Source organism: Heloderma suspectum, chromosome 1 (assembly GCF_057233095.1).
Source record: "Heloderma suspectum isolate Gila_16-S chromosome 1, 16-S_ref, whole genome shotgun sequence".
NCBI classification, from domain to species: Eukaryota; Metazoa; Chordata; class Lepidosauria; order Squamata; family Helodermatidae; genus Heloderma; species Heloderma suspectum.
The window spans coordinates 429757858-429775868 of record NC_139458.1 but is presented as its reverse complement, the minus strand read 5'-3'; the positions used below and the strand labels follow the sequence as shown (position 1 = coordinate 429775868).

The window sequence follows — 18011 nt, the reverse complement described above, 5'->3', positions numbered from 1 at the left end:
ACGAGGCTGGACAGCCATCTGTCAGGGATGCTCTGACTTGGATTCCTGCATTGAGCAGGGGGTTGGACTCAATGGTCTTGTAGGCCCCTTCCAACCCTACTGTTCTATGATTCTATGATCTTCATCTCATCTCAAGTGGTGGTGTCAATCCCTTTTGCCTACACCACAAGAACCAGGCTACTGGGTTTCCAAAAAGTACAATGGCTTGATTTTTGGTGGCAGCAGTTACAGGTTTTATAGCTGAAACCACCTTGTAGCAGAGAGTACTATAGTTCTGAGTCTCAACCTTTTAGAAAGTGAGCAGCAGCAAGAAATGGTATTTCCTCCACATGTGGTGGTAGTGGTGGGATATGAATAAATTGAACCATGTTGAGACAGACAGCGAGATTTATTTTTACATTCCTAGGGGGGTGGAGAACCTACAGGGTTTTCCCACAGTGCCAGTCTCATGTAGTAGATAGGGTGTCAGATTTTGGCAAGTCATACCTGGGTACAAGTCCCTAGTCAGTTATGAATCATAGAATCATAGAATATTAGGGTTGGAAGGGGCCTACAAGGCCATCGAGTCCAAACCCCTGCTCAACACAGGAATCCAAGTCAGGATTCCTGCACTGAAACTCAGTGGGTGTCCTCTGATCTCCGTGAAGCTGCATATCATGGCGGATAAGACTACCAGTGGATACTAGACATGATGACTATATATTACCTCCAATATCCGAGGCAGTATGCCTCCAAATACCAGTCGCTGGGAAATGCGAACAGAAGGGTGCTGTTGCATTAATGTGCCACTTGTGGACTCTGCATAGGGATTGGGTTGGGTACTGTAGGAAACAGAATGCTGGACTTGATAGGCCTTTTGCCTGATCCAGCACGACGCTTCTTATGTCTGCCTGTTCCTCGATGCCTGCTCTCTCAGTTGGGGAAAGGACTGTAGTAAAATGCAGCAGGAAGAAAAGCCAATTAGTGACCTGTGATTTTATCAAGCTTGATGCGTCACGCTTCACATCAGCTTTAGGTGTATGCTTAAGGTTAGAGATGTGTGTCGGATTCAGATGAAATCCAAAGCCCAAGCAGAAGTGGGCTGCTTCAGTCCAGTTTTGCTGGGTCCTGAGATGAAGCAGGCTCCGAAGCCAACCGAACTGAAGCCACTGCAGAAAAGCTCAGAACTGAAGCCACCTTTGTCAGCGCCTTGTGTTTCGGAGGTGTGCCAGAGTTTATGTCCCTAAGTAGTGTCTTTTGGTTTTGTTTCTCTCAATCAAGGGTGGGCAACATGCAGTCCGCAGACTAAATGTGACCCCATTGGCCTTTTCTCCAGCCCCCTGCCACTGTGTCACTGACATTTGGCTGTGCAGAAGCCAGGGGGCGGGGAGCCTCCTTTTAAAAGCAGAAATGTGCGGTTTGCCACCGGAATTTGGCAGCGCTGTGATGGTAACAATAAGGGACTATTTAAAAGCAAAACATCCCCCTCCTCCCACTGCAACACCACTGAATTTCTGTGGCGAACTGCAATTTTCTGCTTTTAAAAGGAAGTTTTATTTTAAAGCAAAATAGCCCCCTTTCCCTGCTGCCACAGCGCTGCCAAATGTTGGCGGCAAACTGCAAATTTGGTTTTTTCCCCCTCTGCCTCCAAATTTCAGCAGCATATTTGGTGGCATGGCAGAGGGGGCAGGGGGGCAGCCTTTGGTGGAGTCCCCTGGAAGTTGCCTGTCCCTGCTGTAAATGCTGCTGCAGCAGGAGGAGGGAGGGTGTGTGGTTGAGTGACTGACAGGTCCACCCCCTAATCCTAGGACATGAAGTACCAGGTGCTCCAACCCCTGTGCTTTGAGGGAGGACACAGATGGGATCATGAGATGGCCATTCTTTCAATGCCACCAGACTTCACTATGAAAAAAGCCTTAAACTAGTTTTTAATCATCATAACTCCCAAGCCCCTGCACCTACTGTTCTGAAACTTTGTAGGTTTTTTTGCCTGGGGGTACCTCTAGGATGTGTGCCATTTGCATACAAATTGCCCCCCCCCCAAAAAAAATCAGGGGTAGGGGGAAGAGGGAAGGGGAAGTGAATCAATCCCCCCTCCAGAATGGGAGAACTCTCCTTCTAAATAAACCACTGCATCTATCCTTCTGAAACTTCGCAGTTTTCTTTCTTAAGGACACGTCTGTTGTTGTTTATTCGGTCAGTTGCTTCCGACTCTTCATGACTTCATGGACCAGCCCATGCCAGAGCTTCCTGTCGGCTGTTGCCACCCCCAGCTCCCCCAAGGTCGAGTAAGGACACCTCTAGGGAATCATTTTTAGAACAATGGTCCACAAGGAATACAGGAAGATAAGCATGCCTCCTCTGCCCCGCCCCTGCAAATGTCAAGGCTGCTGTTGCACAAAACCCCTGCAACTATTCTGAAATTTAGCTAGCTTGATTCCCTCAGAAGGGGCAACTGTCCCTGCAGTTTTCATCAGAACCTGCCCAGGCCCATTGAAATGAATGGTGCAGAACCATTGAAATCAATGGGCTTAAGTTATGACTAACTTCAGATTTATTTATTTATTTATTTATTTGCAGTTTAATTATGTAATTTCCACTCCAGCCTCCAAGGACACTCTGTCACTAACCTTAAAGTGCAAAGAAGCAAAGAAACTTCAAAGGGAGATTAGAGTGGGTTAGAATTCATGGACAGGTTTGATTCAATAGCCAGAGGCTTGAATCATGATAAAGGATTTTTATCATATTTTGTCAGGATGTTTGTTTTATAAGCAGAACTGTTCTGTGAATGGCTACTGTTAATACTGCGATTGCCACTGTCAATACATTCTGCATTTAATTTCCTTCTGCCCTTACTGCTTATGATCCCCCTCCCCCGTGTACTGTATATATACCTAGAACTCTCAATAACATGCCACATCTGATGAAGTGGGCTATAGTCCATGGAAGCTTGTGCCAAAATAAATGTGTTAGTTTTGTGCCACAAGACTCTTGGTTGTGTTTGTTGTATTTGACTAACATGGCCACCCCTCTAGAAATGAAATCCTATTGAATTCAATGAGTCTTCTCCAGGTATGACTGGATCCAACCCTGTATACCATGACTAATTCATAATTCATCAAACAAATGTATCACTGTAGGGCACAATCCCAGCAAACATACAGCCCAGGGCCAGGCATGTTTACTCTGGAGTAAGTACCCCTGAGTTCATTGCCTCCCCCCCAAAGTAAGGGTGTGTAGGACATCAGCCTCAAACATATTTGAAGACTGAAAACCTAGGTATGCTCTCTTCAGAGTAAGCCTCACTGAACTCAGCAGGGCTTCCTTCTGAATAAAAATACCTAACAAGGATCCAGCTGCCTGTCTCTTCGATTTCAATGGAAGCCTGTGTTAAAAATCAAAGGGCTGTGCAGGCCAAGCTTGTTGCATCATGTTTACTTGGGAGTAAGCCCCACTGTGGTTGGTAGTGCTTGACTCCTAAATAATGGGAGTTATTTAGCAATCCTACTCAACCTTACTCAAGAGCAAGCCCCATTGTGTTCAATGGAACTTACTTCCAGGTAAGTAGATGTAGGATTGCAGCCTAAGTATGCATTGGATTGCAGCTTTGAGAACACAAATCCTAGATGCATCTACTCAGAAGTCAATCAAGTGTTCAAATGGGGCGAAGGGTTGCAGCTTAAAAGTGCCAAACTTTGGCTGGTTTGTGGCACAGAAATAAGGAAAGATTCACTTTTAAAGCTGCAAACCTATATCCAACTGGCTGTAAACACCCTATGTGTTTGTGGGGGGTGGGGTGGGGAGATGTATATATTTATGCCATTAAGAATTTGTGCCATTAAAATTTACAATGAAAACTTTATTTGTGTATATGCATGCATGTATCTCTCTCTTTCTGTGTTTTATTTTCACTACCATTTTAGTGGCACCAATTCTTTGTCAGTTGCTTTGGCACTAGCGACCTTCTCCAAGCCCAGATTTTTTTGGACTACAACTCCCAGAATTCCCGACCAGTAGCCATGCTGGCTAGGGCTGACAGGAGCTGAAATCCAAAATATCTGGAGGTCACCAATTCAGGGAAAGCATGTTTCCAGAAACGAGAAACCACTTAGCCAGGTTAGCCGGTCTCAGAGAAAGTTCTTTGCAAAAGGAGAGAGAGAGAGAGAGAGAGAGAGACAGAATTGTGTGTGTTTTTGTTCAGTCACTGGCCAAAACAAGCAGTGGAAGGATAGCATGTGGACCAGACTGTCTTCCCTTGAAAAGCCCATCTTCGATCCCTGGCCAGCTCTCTTTGTCTCACTTGCCCAGGGCCTGAGCTGTTCACACAGGCCTCATGGCTGAGTGTGGTGATGCAGTGGTTAGAGCGTTGGACTGGGATCCCAGAGATCCGGGTTCTGGTCCCCGCTCGGCCACAAAGCTCACTGGGTGACTTTGGGCCAGGGACTGACTCTCAGCCTAACCTACCTCGCAGGACTGTTGTGAGGATCAAATGGAGAGGAAGAGCACCACATAAGCTGCCTTGGGTTCCTTGCAAGAGGAATAAAGGCAGGATGTAAATGTTGTTGTTGTTGTTAATATATAAGTGAGTGTAAAATGCAAAACTGCACATGCTCAGAATATTTTTTTAAAGCAGTGTTGGCAAACATTCTAACAGCCTTCCCCAACTGGTGCCTGGCCTACAACTCCCAGCATGCTGGCTGGGGGATGCTGGAAGCAGTTATAGCGAAACACATCAGCACCAGTTTGGGGGAGGTTATTCTAACATATAAAGGCTGTAGAAGCACGTGTAAAGCATAGAAAACAGTTGGAGGTGCGTGTGGGGCTGTGCATGAAAGAGAAATGTTAGCTGTGTACTATACAACTGAAATAAAACATATGGCCATCTAAAGGCCCCCCCCCGAACATTAAGTCCAGCTTCTAAAATTAGGTAGCTGCACCGCTGTAAACTCCCCAACCGGGTGCCCTCCAAAAGTTCTGGACAATAACTCGCCATTGACCAAGCTGGCGGGGGCTGATGGGAGTTGTAGTCCAAACCCTCTGGAAGGCACTAGGTTGGGGATGTCCGGTTTAGGCCCAGCCCCTGACGCCACAGTCTTTCTAAATCACTGGTGTGCACGCTAGGAGAAAAACGCTCAGCTTTTGTCAAGCCTCTGAGTGGTGTTTACTTGGAAGTAAATTGCTACTGTGTTTTTATCGTCATCATTGTCCTCCTGCGCCTCTACATTTTAACCTCACAGCAACCATGTGCGGGAAGTTAGGCTGAGAATTAGCAACTGGCCCAAAGTCACCCGGTGAGCTTCATGGCAGACTTGCAGCTAGAACCCAGGTCTCCCCAGCACGCTAACCATGCTGGATGTCAGTGGGACTCCTCCTCCTCTAGTGTTATGGGACTGCTTTGCTATGAGAGCATCGGAAGTCCTTTGGTACACATTAGCAGTCATCCTGACAACAACCCTGCAAGGTATGGCTCCAGGTTGGTGGTGGAGGCATTGTGGCTGGCCAAAGGCTACCTAGGGCTCATCCACACACCACAGATCAGAGCAAGGCGAAGAGTCATCGTGCCCTTGCCCCAAGGCATCCTGCGGAGTGCAGTTCTGTGAAATCGGGAAGGATCTTTTCTATACCAGCTTTCTTGAACCTGGTGTCCTTCAGATATTTTTGGACCACAGATCCCATCATCGCTGACCACTGGCCATGCTGACTGGGGCTGATGGGAACTGTAGTCCCCCAAACATCTGGAGAGCATCAGGTTGGGAAAGGTTGCTCTATATCCTCACCCCTAAACTACAACTCCAGGATTCAGGTAAGCCTCACCCAACATTCTAGTTAAACTGCTCTAAAACCAGGATCAGTTTTTCAGCATAGATATGCACCTCATGTGGTCCTGGAGGAGGTGAGACATTGAAGCAGAAACCCTTTGCTTCACACAGCCACTTTACTTCTAGTCCAGCCTTCCTCAACCTGGTGCCCTCCAGATGTTTTGGACTTCAACTCCCATCAGCCTCACCCGCATGGCCAATGGTCAGAAATGCTGGGTGTTGTACTCCCAAACAACTGGAGGGCACTGGGCTGTAGCTAATGCAGAGTTTAAGTGGGGAGAGTCCAGTTGTATGAAGCTGAGCAACACAACATCCTCTCTAGCTGAACGTGTGAATGACATTAATGTAAGGCTAGCGCAGGCTCTGATTTTGGTGGGGCCATGAATCCACTCCCTGTTTGAGTCAGAACCAGCCAGAACCCTAAAGGAGCTATCCAAGGTACTGAACCTAGTTTGGGGATAGGGTTCAGACTGGGCTAGCGTGGACTCCGTAGCCGAGAGGTTACCAAATGATTTTTTCTTGGCTCTATTCCCTTTCTTTTCTTTCAGATACGAGAGAGAGAGAGAGAGAGAGAGAGAGAGAGACAGAGAAAGAGAGCAGTCTTCCCCAACCTGGTGCCCTGCAGCTGTATTAGACTGCAACTCCCAGTATCCCCTGCTGCTGGGGGATGCTAGGACTTGTAGGCCAACACATCTGGGGGCCACCAGGTTGGGCCAGGCTGATCTAGACGGTCACCTTGTATACATTCACAGTTCTTATGTTGCCGCTCCATCACCCATCAACGCCAGTGCACACGTGCAGAAACGTACACGCGTGCGGAGGGGGATTTTTAGGGAGCCATTCCTTCCTGGGCAGCCCAGTCTTGTTTCCGCGGAATCGGCCCCACCGAGTCCAAGCGCGGACTTGCAGTCCTTGCGTGTGGCTATTCAGAAGACAGCCTCCGTTGTCTTCAGTGGGACGTACGCCCAGGGAAGCAGCCTCCCTCCGGGGCCACCGCGCATGGGACTGCGGCCTCGGGGCGCCGGGGTTCTCCTGGGAGGAGCGGACCGGCAGGGCTGCGGCGATCCCGTCGCTTGCTTCCTCACTCCCAGGCAGGCCCGCTGGAGGGGGAGACGGGCCTTCCTCGTAGGGCTGGCGTTTGTCTCCGTCAAGGCGCTGCATTTCCCTGCGTTAGCTGAGCGACGTGCCCGTCTTCCTCCCCCCGCCTCGAGTGCTCCGGAGGAAATGCGTTTGGTTTTGCGTTAAGGTTGTGGGAATACAGGCTCCGTGCACAAGGGGTAAAACCCGACAGAAGTCCTATAGGGGCGCAATCCTGTGCATGTTCAGACAGAGAAAAGGCCTACCACAGTGTAGGCCTTTTCTCTGCCTCAACACGCACAGGATTGCGCCCTAACTCATGGCTAACTTAAATCCCGTTCATTTCGATGCGTCTCCTCCAAGCAGGACTTCTGCTGGATTTTACCGGTCACAAGCGAGGTGCCGGGCGTGACGCTGGGGTTTCCACCCGCCCCCACTTTTACCCCTTTTTACCCCACTTTTACCCCACTTTTACCCCTTTTACCCCACTTTTACCCCCCACCCGCCCCCACTTTTACCGGTCACAAGCGAGGTGCCGGGCGTGACGCTGGGGTTTCCACCCGCCCCCACTTTTACCCCCTTTTACCCCACTTTTACCCCACTTTTACCCCTTTTACCCCACTTTTACCCCACTTTTACCCCCCACCCGCCCCCACTTTTACCGGTCACAAGCGAGGTGCCGGGCGTGACGCTGGGGTTTCCACCCGCCCCCACTTTTACCCCTTTTTGCCCCACTTTTACCCCACTTTTACCCCCCACCCGCCCCCACTTTTACCGGTCACAAGCGAGGTGCCGGGCGTGACGCTGGGGTTTCCACCCGCCCCCACTTTTACCCCCTTTTACCCCACTTTTACCCCTTTTACCCCACTTTTACCCCGCTTTTACCCCCCACCCGCCCCCACTTTTACCGGTCACAAGCGAGGTGCCGGGCGTGACGCTGGGGTTTCTACCCGCCCCCACTTTTTCGGCGTCGCCTTTAACGCCTTTGACGGGGCTTCTGATGAAGGCGGGCGTGGAAAAGGGAGCCCGAGCTGGCCGCAGAGCTGAACTCGCCATAACTTGGGTATGAGAGAGGCATAGATGGCGGTGCCCCAGGCGAGGAAGTCCAGATCTGCCTGTCTGCGCGGGCACCATCTCGTCTGATCTCGGAAGCTAAGCAGGGGCAGCCCTGGTTAGTGCTCGGAGGGGATTCCGCCTGGGAATCAGGCCTCCCGCACTGAGCAGGGGGTTGGACGCGATGGTCTTGTAGGCCCCTTCCAGCCCTATGATTCTATGACCCCGGCCAGGAACGACCTACGTGCGTCTCTAAAGTATTCCCTAGAAATCGCAGTATCGCATTTTATACAACAGATACACGCTTGCCAAGGACATTGAACAACACCAGCTCCTGTCGGGTGAGGGAAGAAGGGTGGATAGAGTAAATGCTGCAGTCCAGGCATACTTATGCCGTAAGAGATCCGTGGCTCTTATTTCTGGCTAAACAGACGCGGGATCGGGCCGCAAGTCCCGTTGACTTCAATGAGAGAGCTATCCCAGTGGAGGCTGGTGACTCCGAATTCGGCGGGGCTGCAAACCCTTTCTCAGTTTCAGTCAGAAACAGGCAGAAGTCTAAAGGAGCTATCCAAAACACTGCACCAATTTTGCGTTCAGGGTTCAGCACCTTGGATAGCTCCTTCAGGCTTCTGTCTGTTGCTGACTGAAACTGAGAATGGGTTTGCGGCCCCACCGAAATCGGAGCCACCGGCCTCCACTGAGCCGTCCGCAATGTTTGACTGTCTGCCACTGAAGTCAGCGGGACCTTAGAAGTGCTTCAGGCTGGCTGGCGCGCGCCCTCTCACACGGCTACCCTGCGTGTATAACACACATCAAGCACAGGCACGTGAGTTGCACACGCCCTGGGAAAGAACGTGCGAGGACCTCTGGAATTCGAGGTGCTCAGCCCCACTCGTGCTCTCAGTCTTGATCACACGCGTGGCTATTTGCAGAAGTCCTACAAACATATGCATAGGGTTGGATCCAGGTTTATCATAACGGGAGTACACCTGATTGTATTCAAGTCCCGTTGATTTCTGGGGGTCCACTCTAAATCTGACCAAATTTGGATCCAGTGGAGGTTGGTGGGGCTGTGAATCCACCTTGGGTTCCAGTCAGAACCAGCCCGAACTCCAAAGGAGCTATCCAAGGTGCTGAACCCATTTGGGGACGGGGTTCAGTACCTTGGACAGCTCCTTTAGAGTTCTGGCTGGTTCTGACTGAAGACCAGAATGGATTCGCAGCGCCACCGAAATCGGAGCCGCCAGCCTCCACTGTCTGGATCCAACCGCATTTATTTCCAGTTATATTCTCCCCACCCTCCGATCGGAAATGGCCTTCCACTTATTCACCCCTTTATCTGGAAGTTCCGTTTTGAAGAAGACCTCAGATTATTTTTGAGCCCACCCACCCACCTACTGTCACATATGGAAAGACGCCGGTTTATGTAGGCACTGTAAATTAATACAAAGCAGGACTTCATCGGTGGCACACGAGGAGATACAGACACGTACACACAACTGCTGTTGACCATCCTGCAGCCCGGTCGTTTACTCGGAAGTATGTTTAATCCGAAGTAACACCCAGTGTGTTAAGTGGAATTTATTTCCAAACAAGTGTACATGTATACATCCTCTGTATATGTCCACATTCAGTCCGCGCATTTAAAACAACAACAACTCACAAACAGCTCTATCGATAGATATACCCTCCTGGTTGTAAAGGGGTTCCAAGGGTGGGACTGTTTGGTGTAACTGACCAAGAACTTCCCCTGAGCTTGCGAGATGGGCTCCACAGGGTTTGCCTGCATAGACCCCTCCGAGCACCCTGCCCCAAATGAGAAACTACCTCGGTATCTCCTAGCCACTGTAGATCGGTATGTGTGGCGATTATGCATCCCGAGTCTGGGCTGAGATCCCCCAGCAATCATCTCTTTCATGTTATTCCCCAAAACTGTTAACCAAGTAACTTTTGTTTGCCAATTAATCCTCTGTTCTAGTTCTTCCGCTTTCCTCCCACAACAACAGCAGCAACAAAACTCCCAAGGAAAATAAGATGCCTGGGCTTGGTTTAGATAGCACTTATTTATTCTTGGATTTTAAAAACAAACAAACAACAAAGCAAAAAAAGCATAACAAAGCGCAGAAAAAGGAAAGGAATTAAAAATGGAAAGTTACTTCTGTTGACATGTACATCTGAATGAAGCGTTAAGCCTGCTGGGCTCGTATCGAGGATTCAGCGTTGCAGTGCGTGTGAATGGATGTGTGCGTGCGTGTATATATGTATGAATGTGTCTTTCAAATCCTACAACGTTTTATACCAGGCGTTCTTAGCGCTCTTTTATTGGGGGGGGGGGGAATGTGACGTGCTCTCTCAGCTGCATTTTGAAGGACGCAACCGTTTCTCACTGCCTTGCACTCCTGTGCACACTTACCCGAGAGCAAGCGTCTCCTGAATTTAGTGGGGCTTACTTCCGAGTAAACGTGCACAGTCTCGGGCTTGTAAGTCTCTTTCCTAAGTAGCTGGCTGGCTACTTGTTCTGGATTACAGAGTCCTGGAGAGAAGGGGGGAGATACACAAAATGGAGATACACACAGACACACACACACACACACACACTATATATATATACACATATATACATATATATATATATATATATATATATATATATAGTATAGGGACGGGTATTAATATTTAGTTTAATCTTCCCCACCTGGCGCCCCTCCAGATGCGTTGGACTACAACTCCCGCAATCCCCAGCCAGCTGGTTTAGTATATGTTTTAGCCCTCAGGTTGAGAGCAAAGTACTTTCCTACTGTATCTGGATGACTTTGTCAACCACCTCTCTCTCCCCCTCTGCTTGCGATCCTAAGCACGCTTCCTTCTAAGCCAGCCCCATTGGACCCAATCGGTCTTCCTTCCCAAATGACTTAGGATACGGGGTGGCCAATTTGACATCCTAAAGCAGACCTTCCTTAGAAGGAAGTGGCATTGCGCTCTCAAGCTCCTTCTCAGTAAAACGTGTTTAAGACGAGACTGTTTTGCTTGAAAAGACATCCCATTGATTTGGCTCCACAGAACTGACTTCTAAGTAAACTCATTTAGGATTTCCAGACTTTGGGTCAAGCTCCCCCCCCCCCCCCGCCCACTCCATTTTCTCTATTCTGTAATATTTTAGATCATGTTCTGCCTCTCATGCTTCTCGCATTCTTTCTGCTTGTTTCACCGAGATTTCCCTCCCTCTTAGCATATTTTCTACCTGGTCCATCTGGCTATATCCATCCTATCATCTTTGTTTCTCTCGCTGATGTCCGCTGTATCTATTCCAGAATCTTTCTATCTTATCGCTCCGTGTTGTTCTTTGCAGCATCGTTTCTTTCCTTCTTTCTGTCATCCTGTCTATCTGTCTGTCTGTCCGTCCGTCCGTCCGTCCATCCATCCATCCATCCATCCATCAATTTATCTATCTACACACAGAGAATCATTAAAGTAAATCCAAGCGGATGTAATTTTTCACCACCAGCAAACAGCTCTGGGCTGAGCAGCACAAAACGGTGGGGAGGAAGAGATGGGAGAAGGCTTGTGGGAGGGGGGGAAGCCCCCTCTGGTGAGGCTGCTGGACACGTCTCTGCACTGCACGCCTCTGGTGCGGTTGGGCTTCTCGTTGCTTATGGGCATCTCGACTTTCTGGGCTCAGGGAGGGCTGTAGGGCGAAGGAACCTAGGAAACCAAGCCCCCTTTCTTTCCCCCACGCTCAGGCGAGGAGAGACGCCAGCAAGTCGATTCTAGGGGGAGCCCTTGCTGTACGGTTGGACTCAAAGAAGAGAAGCCGCGCTGCAGAACGGCGGCGGTGGAAACTGACCAGGGGCTGATCTGTTTCCACTCGATGGGAGAGACGCTCCTTCTCGCCAATAAATCGGCGCGTGCCTGGTTTTAACCTGGCTCTGCTGATGCAGCGGGGCCCGTTGGCCCCGTTTACTCAAAGAACGCCCCGCTCATTTAAATGGGGAATTTCTCCCCAGGAAGCGTGCCTCGGACTACCGCCGGAGCCTCTGCGTGTTTTTACTCCGGAATTAAGGCCCACTGACTTCAGTGGGACTTTTGCTCCCAAGTAACAGGGGACAGAATGGCATCTTTGCGCCGTAATCCTATCTGCATACCTACTTTCTAGGCAAGGCCCATTTAACTCACTGGGACTTGCTCCGGGTAGAGGATGCAGAGTCGGACTGTCTAAGGTTGCGATCCTGTGCACATTTACCTGGGAGTGAGCCCGTGGAACACAGCGGGGCATACTTCGGAATACATGTGCGTGGAATTGCAGGGTCATAATAACAAAATCTCTTTCTCTCTCTGAAACACACAAGCGCGCTGGTTGCAATGTATAGATCCTACAGTCAGCTCCATCACTCTTCCGAATTCCCTAGAAGTTTATTCGCGACATTGCAGAAGGAAGCTGAGAAGGGGAGGGGGGTCCTAGATCAAGCCCTCCGCCTCTCCCCACCCCAAACCAATGCCATTATTGACAATTTCGCCTGATAAACCCCCCCTCTTACAGTCCCCGCAGATGGCTCCTTTTCCTTTCCTGGGATACATCGATTCCTTGGAAAATCTCTTCTTCTTTTCTGGCTTCTCTGAGAGCGTTTTCAAAAGAGCGTCTGGTTGCCTCCAAGTCCTGCTTGCGTTAGGAGCAGAACTGTTTCTCCGGGTCTCTTCTTAACGCGATCGGATCCGGGTTCGGGGAGGGCTGTGCGCGTGGGTGGAGAGAGAGGGAGAGAGGGGCGCAGCTAATTTGTATAGGAGAAGGCCAGTTTGTGCCTGGTCTGTGCGTATGTGCGTGTAAGAGAGAGAGAGAGAGAGAGAGAGGGAATGTAACAGAGTGTGGAAAAGAGAGAAGTGTGTGTGTATGAGAGAGGGGGGAGGCGGTGGAGAATGTAAACGTGTTTGTGAGTTGTGAGAGCAAGAATTACACTTTGATCCCAACTAAATTACTCGGAAGTGTAGTTCAAATGAAATCAATAGGCATTAACACGTGTTGGAATGAGGAGAAAATCTGAGTGTGCAAGAGAAATAGGCAGTGCATTTCTGTCTGAGTACATGTTAATCAGCCCTTACCTACTTTATGCTCCGAAGTAGATAAAAACTATAGCGCTTATTAACCCCAAGTCAGGCAGATAGGTTTTTGCAGCCTAAAAGTTTCTGCTGGTGTGCAAAAGGGACGGTGGGTACGGATTGCAGCCTGCTCGCCTGTCAGTGAGCTGCTTGTGAAAACACAAGGAATCCTCTTTGTGCGAGTTTGCGTGAATGTGTACACGTGGGATAGAAGGAGCTTGTATACACTGTGTGTATGTGTGTGTGTGTGTGTGTAAGAAAGAGCTGGCTTTGGCGTGCTTGTGGGACAGACTTTTTATAGAGCCAGCTTTGTACTGAATGCATGCCCCTGTTTGAGCCTGTGAGAGCGACGGCCCAACATGCAAGCGAGATGGCTCGTGTGACCACGCGCTAATAAAGTTAGTGGTGCCTCGGTGTGTGCGTAGGGTCTGTGACTGCAATCCTATCGACATTTACTTGGGAGTAACCCCCCACTGAACTCCACAGGTCTTGCTCTGAGTAGGCCTCCATAGGATCGAGCTGTAGGTGTACCTGGCAGACGCCTAAAAGGGCACAAACCAGCCATACTTGCAGCCCTAAGCCAACATCCTCGTGGGACTCATTTCCACATGAATGTTCCTAGAACGAGCACGTGTTAATATCTATGCGCCGCGGCAGGCGGGTTCCCTGCTCAATGACACATGCTTCTTCTGCTTCTTCTTCTGCTTCTGCTTCTTCACTCAGCTTGCCTTGCTAAGTCCGCTGTGTGCGCCTTCTCTTCTCCGAGTCCGTTGTGTAGCCCTTCTCTTCCTTTGCACTTAAAGCCCATCTCACTCGCGTCTCTTCCTTCTTCAGGATCCGTCCTTAGCTTGGCAGCTTCCATGCATTTTGGGGGGAGGGGGGAGAGGGAGCATGGAAGGCATAAAGCTGCGATGTTTTTTTTTTCCAGCTTCCCCCATCCCACGCCCAATTTGATGCCTCCTTTCCGTCTTGAATAAGAAAGGCACTCAGTGTTCCAATCTAAAACAATAAATGATGATGATGATAACAAAAATTTAATTGCCGGCATCCGCTCCCAAAATCCACTTGTCACGATTTCGCTTTTCCACCTCCCCACCACCCAGTACGCCTCTTACATTCCTTCCTTTGCTATGCTTGTCATGAAAGAAAACTTGGGGATCTTTCCGTAAACTTTCTCCCTTTCACTACTTGTGGGGCTCCTTCTCCCCGCCTTCCTTTCCCTTTTTAAATGGAGGGGTTGTTTTATTTTGGGGGCTCTGCCTGCTTTGCTCGCCTTCAGCCATGCTCCTTTCCCCTCTCCCTGTTCTATATTTTGAACACTTGAATGGTGGTAGACAGATCCTTCCTCCCCTCTATTGTCAATTTCACCTCCCCCTTGTCTATTTCACCTATTGCGTCTCTCACCTTTCAAAATGTTACACCCTTTTCTTCATTTATTCGGTATTCCCCCTTCAGTGTATTGTAGGTGGAGAATCACAAATGTGCCTTCCTCTTATTTTTGGTCGACATTCTACCTTTTAAAACACACACACACCAATATCCTGCTTCTCCGTTTTTTAAAATTTAAAAACATTTTCTCTTCCGTATATATCTTGTACAGCCGATTGTCGGGGGTCGGGTGGGGTGGGGGGGCAGGTTGCTTCCTAATATAAGGGTCTGCAACCCAGTTAGTCCAGAGTATTCCTATTAGCTTTAATGGGATTTTCCCCAAGAGCAAAGTTGTCTTCAGGCTGCAACAGGCTGCAACTTCTCCTCTTTTCTAACTTTTCTGATATTATCCCTGTTATTAATTTTGTAAGCACTTAATGTTCGCTTTAAGGGACTCCAGAATAATATCTGAATCCCCCACCCACCCACCCACTCCCACCTTGCTGCAACTGGCCTGTTGCGTGGGGTAGAAAAGTTGAGGTAGAAGGACCAAGAAATCAAGGAGGTTGGACGAATGATCTCTTCAGGTTGATCTTATGCATGTCTCCCCGGAAGCAAGTCCAACTGTGTTCAATGGGGCTTCCTTCCACGAAAATGTGCATAGGATTGCAGCCTCCGCTTCTTCTCAGTGCTATCACGCTATGAATTCGGAGTATAGACCGCCTTACAGCCGGCTCTTGTTTACTCAGAAGTCTCATTGAGTTTAGTGGGGCTTACTCCCAAGTAAGTGTGCACAGAACTGCATCCCCCTTAAACACATTTCTCCTTCCCCCACTATACGTTTTAAGGAATGTGCTTGTGTGTTGTGGAGTGAGGAGCCGAACCCAGCCTGATCGGGTAGAATAGACGGTTTATTTCGCATTCATTCATTAGCCTGTGGCAGTTTATTCCGCATTAATTCATTAGCAAAACACGTGGCCATGGCCAGTTGCACAGGTTTCGTTTTCTTAAAGAGAGAGAGAGAGAGAGAGAGAGAGAGACGATTAGAGAAATTCACACAAAGTAGCTCTACCCGTGGATATGAGTTGTGGCAAGCAAAGTGGAGCTTCCACAATTAAAGGCACTGTACCCGCCTACTGGATGTTGGAGCGGGACACAGGCGCACATACACGTGGCCATGCCTATTACCTCCAGAGCTCCGCGGGGACATCAGCTTGGCCACAGAACTGGACTAGAGACGAAGCCTGGGTCTGACCCTGCCTGGCTGGTCCCGTCCACCCATGGGCGGGTTCTTGATCCACACACCTTCCGCGATGGCCCCCACATCATCACCATCATGTGTGCAATAAATTGCGAGCAGCTCGCTCTGAAGAAAGACCGGCTCGTGGCGGCGTTCGACTTCGTCATAGGTTTCTTTTTCCTCTTCCTTCCGCCCCAAACTCTCTTTCCCCTTTCTTGCTTTAAAATAATAATAATAATAATAATAATAATAACAATAATAATAATTTCCCTCCTGGCTTCATTTATTTCATTTTGGGGCCTCCCCAAAGCCTCTCTTTCGCCCCCGACCCTCTCGCCTCGCCCGTTCTCTTCGCTCCCCTGCGGTCACTCGCTCCAGGGCCGTTGCGCGCCTTTACGCACGCCTCCCCGCGCGCTTCCCTCCGCCCCGCGCCTCCCACCAATCCGCCCTCCGGGGCGGCGGCGGCGTGTGCCTGCTGCCTCGGAGGGTAGCCCCTCTCCCTCCCCCCATCACTGGCCATTGGCTTGCCCCGCTGCGGGCCCCCCCGCCTCGCTCCCGGGCGCGATGATGTCCAGCCCCCGGTGACCGTCCATTGGCGTGGCGCGCGGCTTCCCTCCTCCCCCTTCCTCCCGCTTAGACCTGCCCCCGTTTTGTATGTCTGTGTCCATCCAGTCGCTTGACGTTCAAGTTCGCAGGGACGTCACGTCCGCACTTGAACTTACAGCTCAGGGGGGCTTTTGCCATTTTTTTTCATCTCTCTCTCTCTCTCTCTCTCTCTCTCCTTTCTCTCTCTCCTCTTTTCTCTCTCTCTCTCTCTCTTCCTCCCTCTCTTGCACAGAAAGGAAAAAAAGAAAAGAAGCAAAAGCAAAAGAAAAGCCATGACTGCTTTCCCACAATTCATCTTCCCCGCGCCATCTTTGTATTATTTCTAATTTATTTCGGATGTCAAAAGACATTGATGAAGATATTTTCTCTGGAGTCTCCTTCCTTGCTCACCCGGCGCCTCCCGATGTGATCCGAGCGAGAGAGCTCCGTGCGCGCCCGCCCGAGCGACCTACACCACGATGTCTCGCCGCAAGCAAGGGAAACCCCAGCACTTAAGCAAACGGGAATTTTCACGTAAGTAAAAGCGCCTCGCCTCCCTGCCTTCTACCTTTTAACCCCCCCCCCCTTTTGCAAAATAATAATAATACACGAATTAATTCAATGACATTTTTTTCCTTTTGCAAATTTCGACCTGGCTCGTGTGTGTGTGTGTATAGCTAGCACATTTAAGTTTTGGAAGGAGCACAGAGGAAAATAAAAAAACAACTCACCTTATAAAAAGCGGCTCACCTTATAACTCAGCCCCCCTCCCTCTCTTTTTGCATCGCTAGCGCCTAGATTACTTTTCATTCTCTCCTTCGGCACACGCTCTTTCTCTTAAAGTTCCATTTATTTTTTTCTCTCTTTCTGCTACAGATATATTTGCCGGAAGAGTGTGTGTGTGTGTGTGTGTGTGTGTGTGTTGCGCGCGTCTGCAGCTTACAAATGAATTGCAACTTAAGAAAGCAAGCAAAGACCTTTTTTTCTTTTCCTTTGCAAGAGAGAGAGCGAGAGCGAGGAATCGAACGGCTGAAGAAGGAGGGGGGAAAGTGAGAAAGAAATGCGTGTGTGTGTTTGAATCGGAGTAGATTCTCTTATTTTCACACGGATAGAGAGATCCCGATTAAGAGCGCCTTGTCGAATGGAGACACCCCCCTTTTAAAAAAAAAACTGCCGTCCTACCTCCATGTTACTCCCCCCGCCCTGTTTTTGTAGACAGTAAAAGGTGCAAAAAAAGGGACCCTTTCTTTTGTCTCCACTGGAGAGATCTTGGGGGTGGCGGTGGCGGTGGGAGATCGCCCACCCCCACCCTTTCCTGCGTGTCCCGCTCCTTTCTCTCTGTCTTTCTCCCCCCACTCCAACTCCGCACACCGAAAGGGCAAGGAAGGGGGCAGATGCGATGTCTGCTTTTTGGCCGGAGATCGGCTGCTTTTCTCGGCTTGCACCGCCACGATTAGCTCCCCCCCCCCCCCACACACGTCCCCAATCAACCGCCTGCTCTCTCCAGCCGTATTTTATCCCCCTCCCCTCCCCTCTCAGCCCCCAAAGTCCTGCTTTGCAGAAACTTGGGTTTGCATGCACGGGGAGAAAAAAGGCGAGAGAGAGGGAGATCGGAGCGTTTTTTGTGTTGTGTGCGTGTGCGCGCGCGAGGAATTCCCCTCCTCTCCCTCGTACTATTTTTTGGAAGATTTTCAAAAAAAAAAAAAAAGTGGAAGTGGATTTTGATTGGGAAAAATCTCGTGTCTGACTGTTTACAAGCGCCGCGTGTGCTGCGGAGTTGCTGCCAGAAAAACAGGCGA

The 18011-nt window shown here is 49.7% G+C and overlaps 1 protein-coding gene and 1 long non-coding RNA gene across 2 annotated transcripts in view; one reads left to right on the top strand and one right to left on the bottom strand.

Moving 5' to 3' along the window:
- Nucleotides 1-14935: 14935 nt before the first annotated feature.
- Nucleotides 14936-17347, bottom strand: LOC146360288 (uncharacterized). Its single transcript, XR_014786993.1, has 3 exons — nucleotides 16944-17347; nucleotides 15576-15845; nucleotides 14936-15393 (listed from the first exon to the last, which is right to left on the bottom strand). It is a non-coding gene; the product is annotated as an uncharacterized LOC146360288 (long non-coding RNA).
- The window catches only part of BCL11A (BCL11 transcription factor A), a 206598-nt gene continuing 204664 nt past the window's right edge, over nucleotides 16078-18011 (top strand). The window contains exon 1 of the mRNA XM_084829337.1: nucleotides 16078-16746. Coding sequence (XP_084685463.1) covers nucleotides 16692-16746 — 55 coding nt within the window. The 5' untranslated portion in view covers nucleotides 16078-16691. The remainder of the gene's footprint in view (nucleotides 16747-18011) is intronic.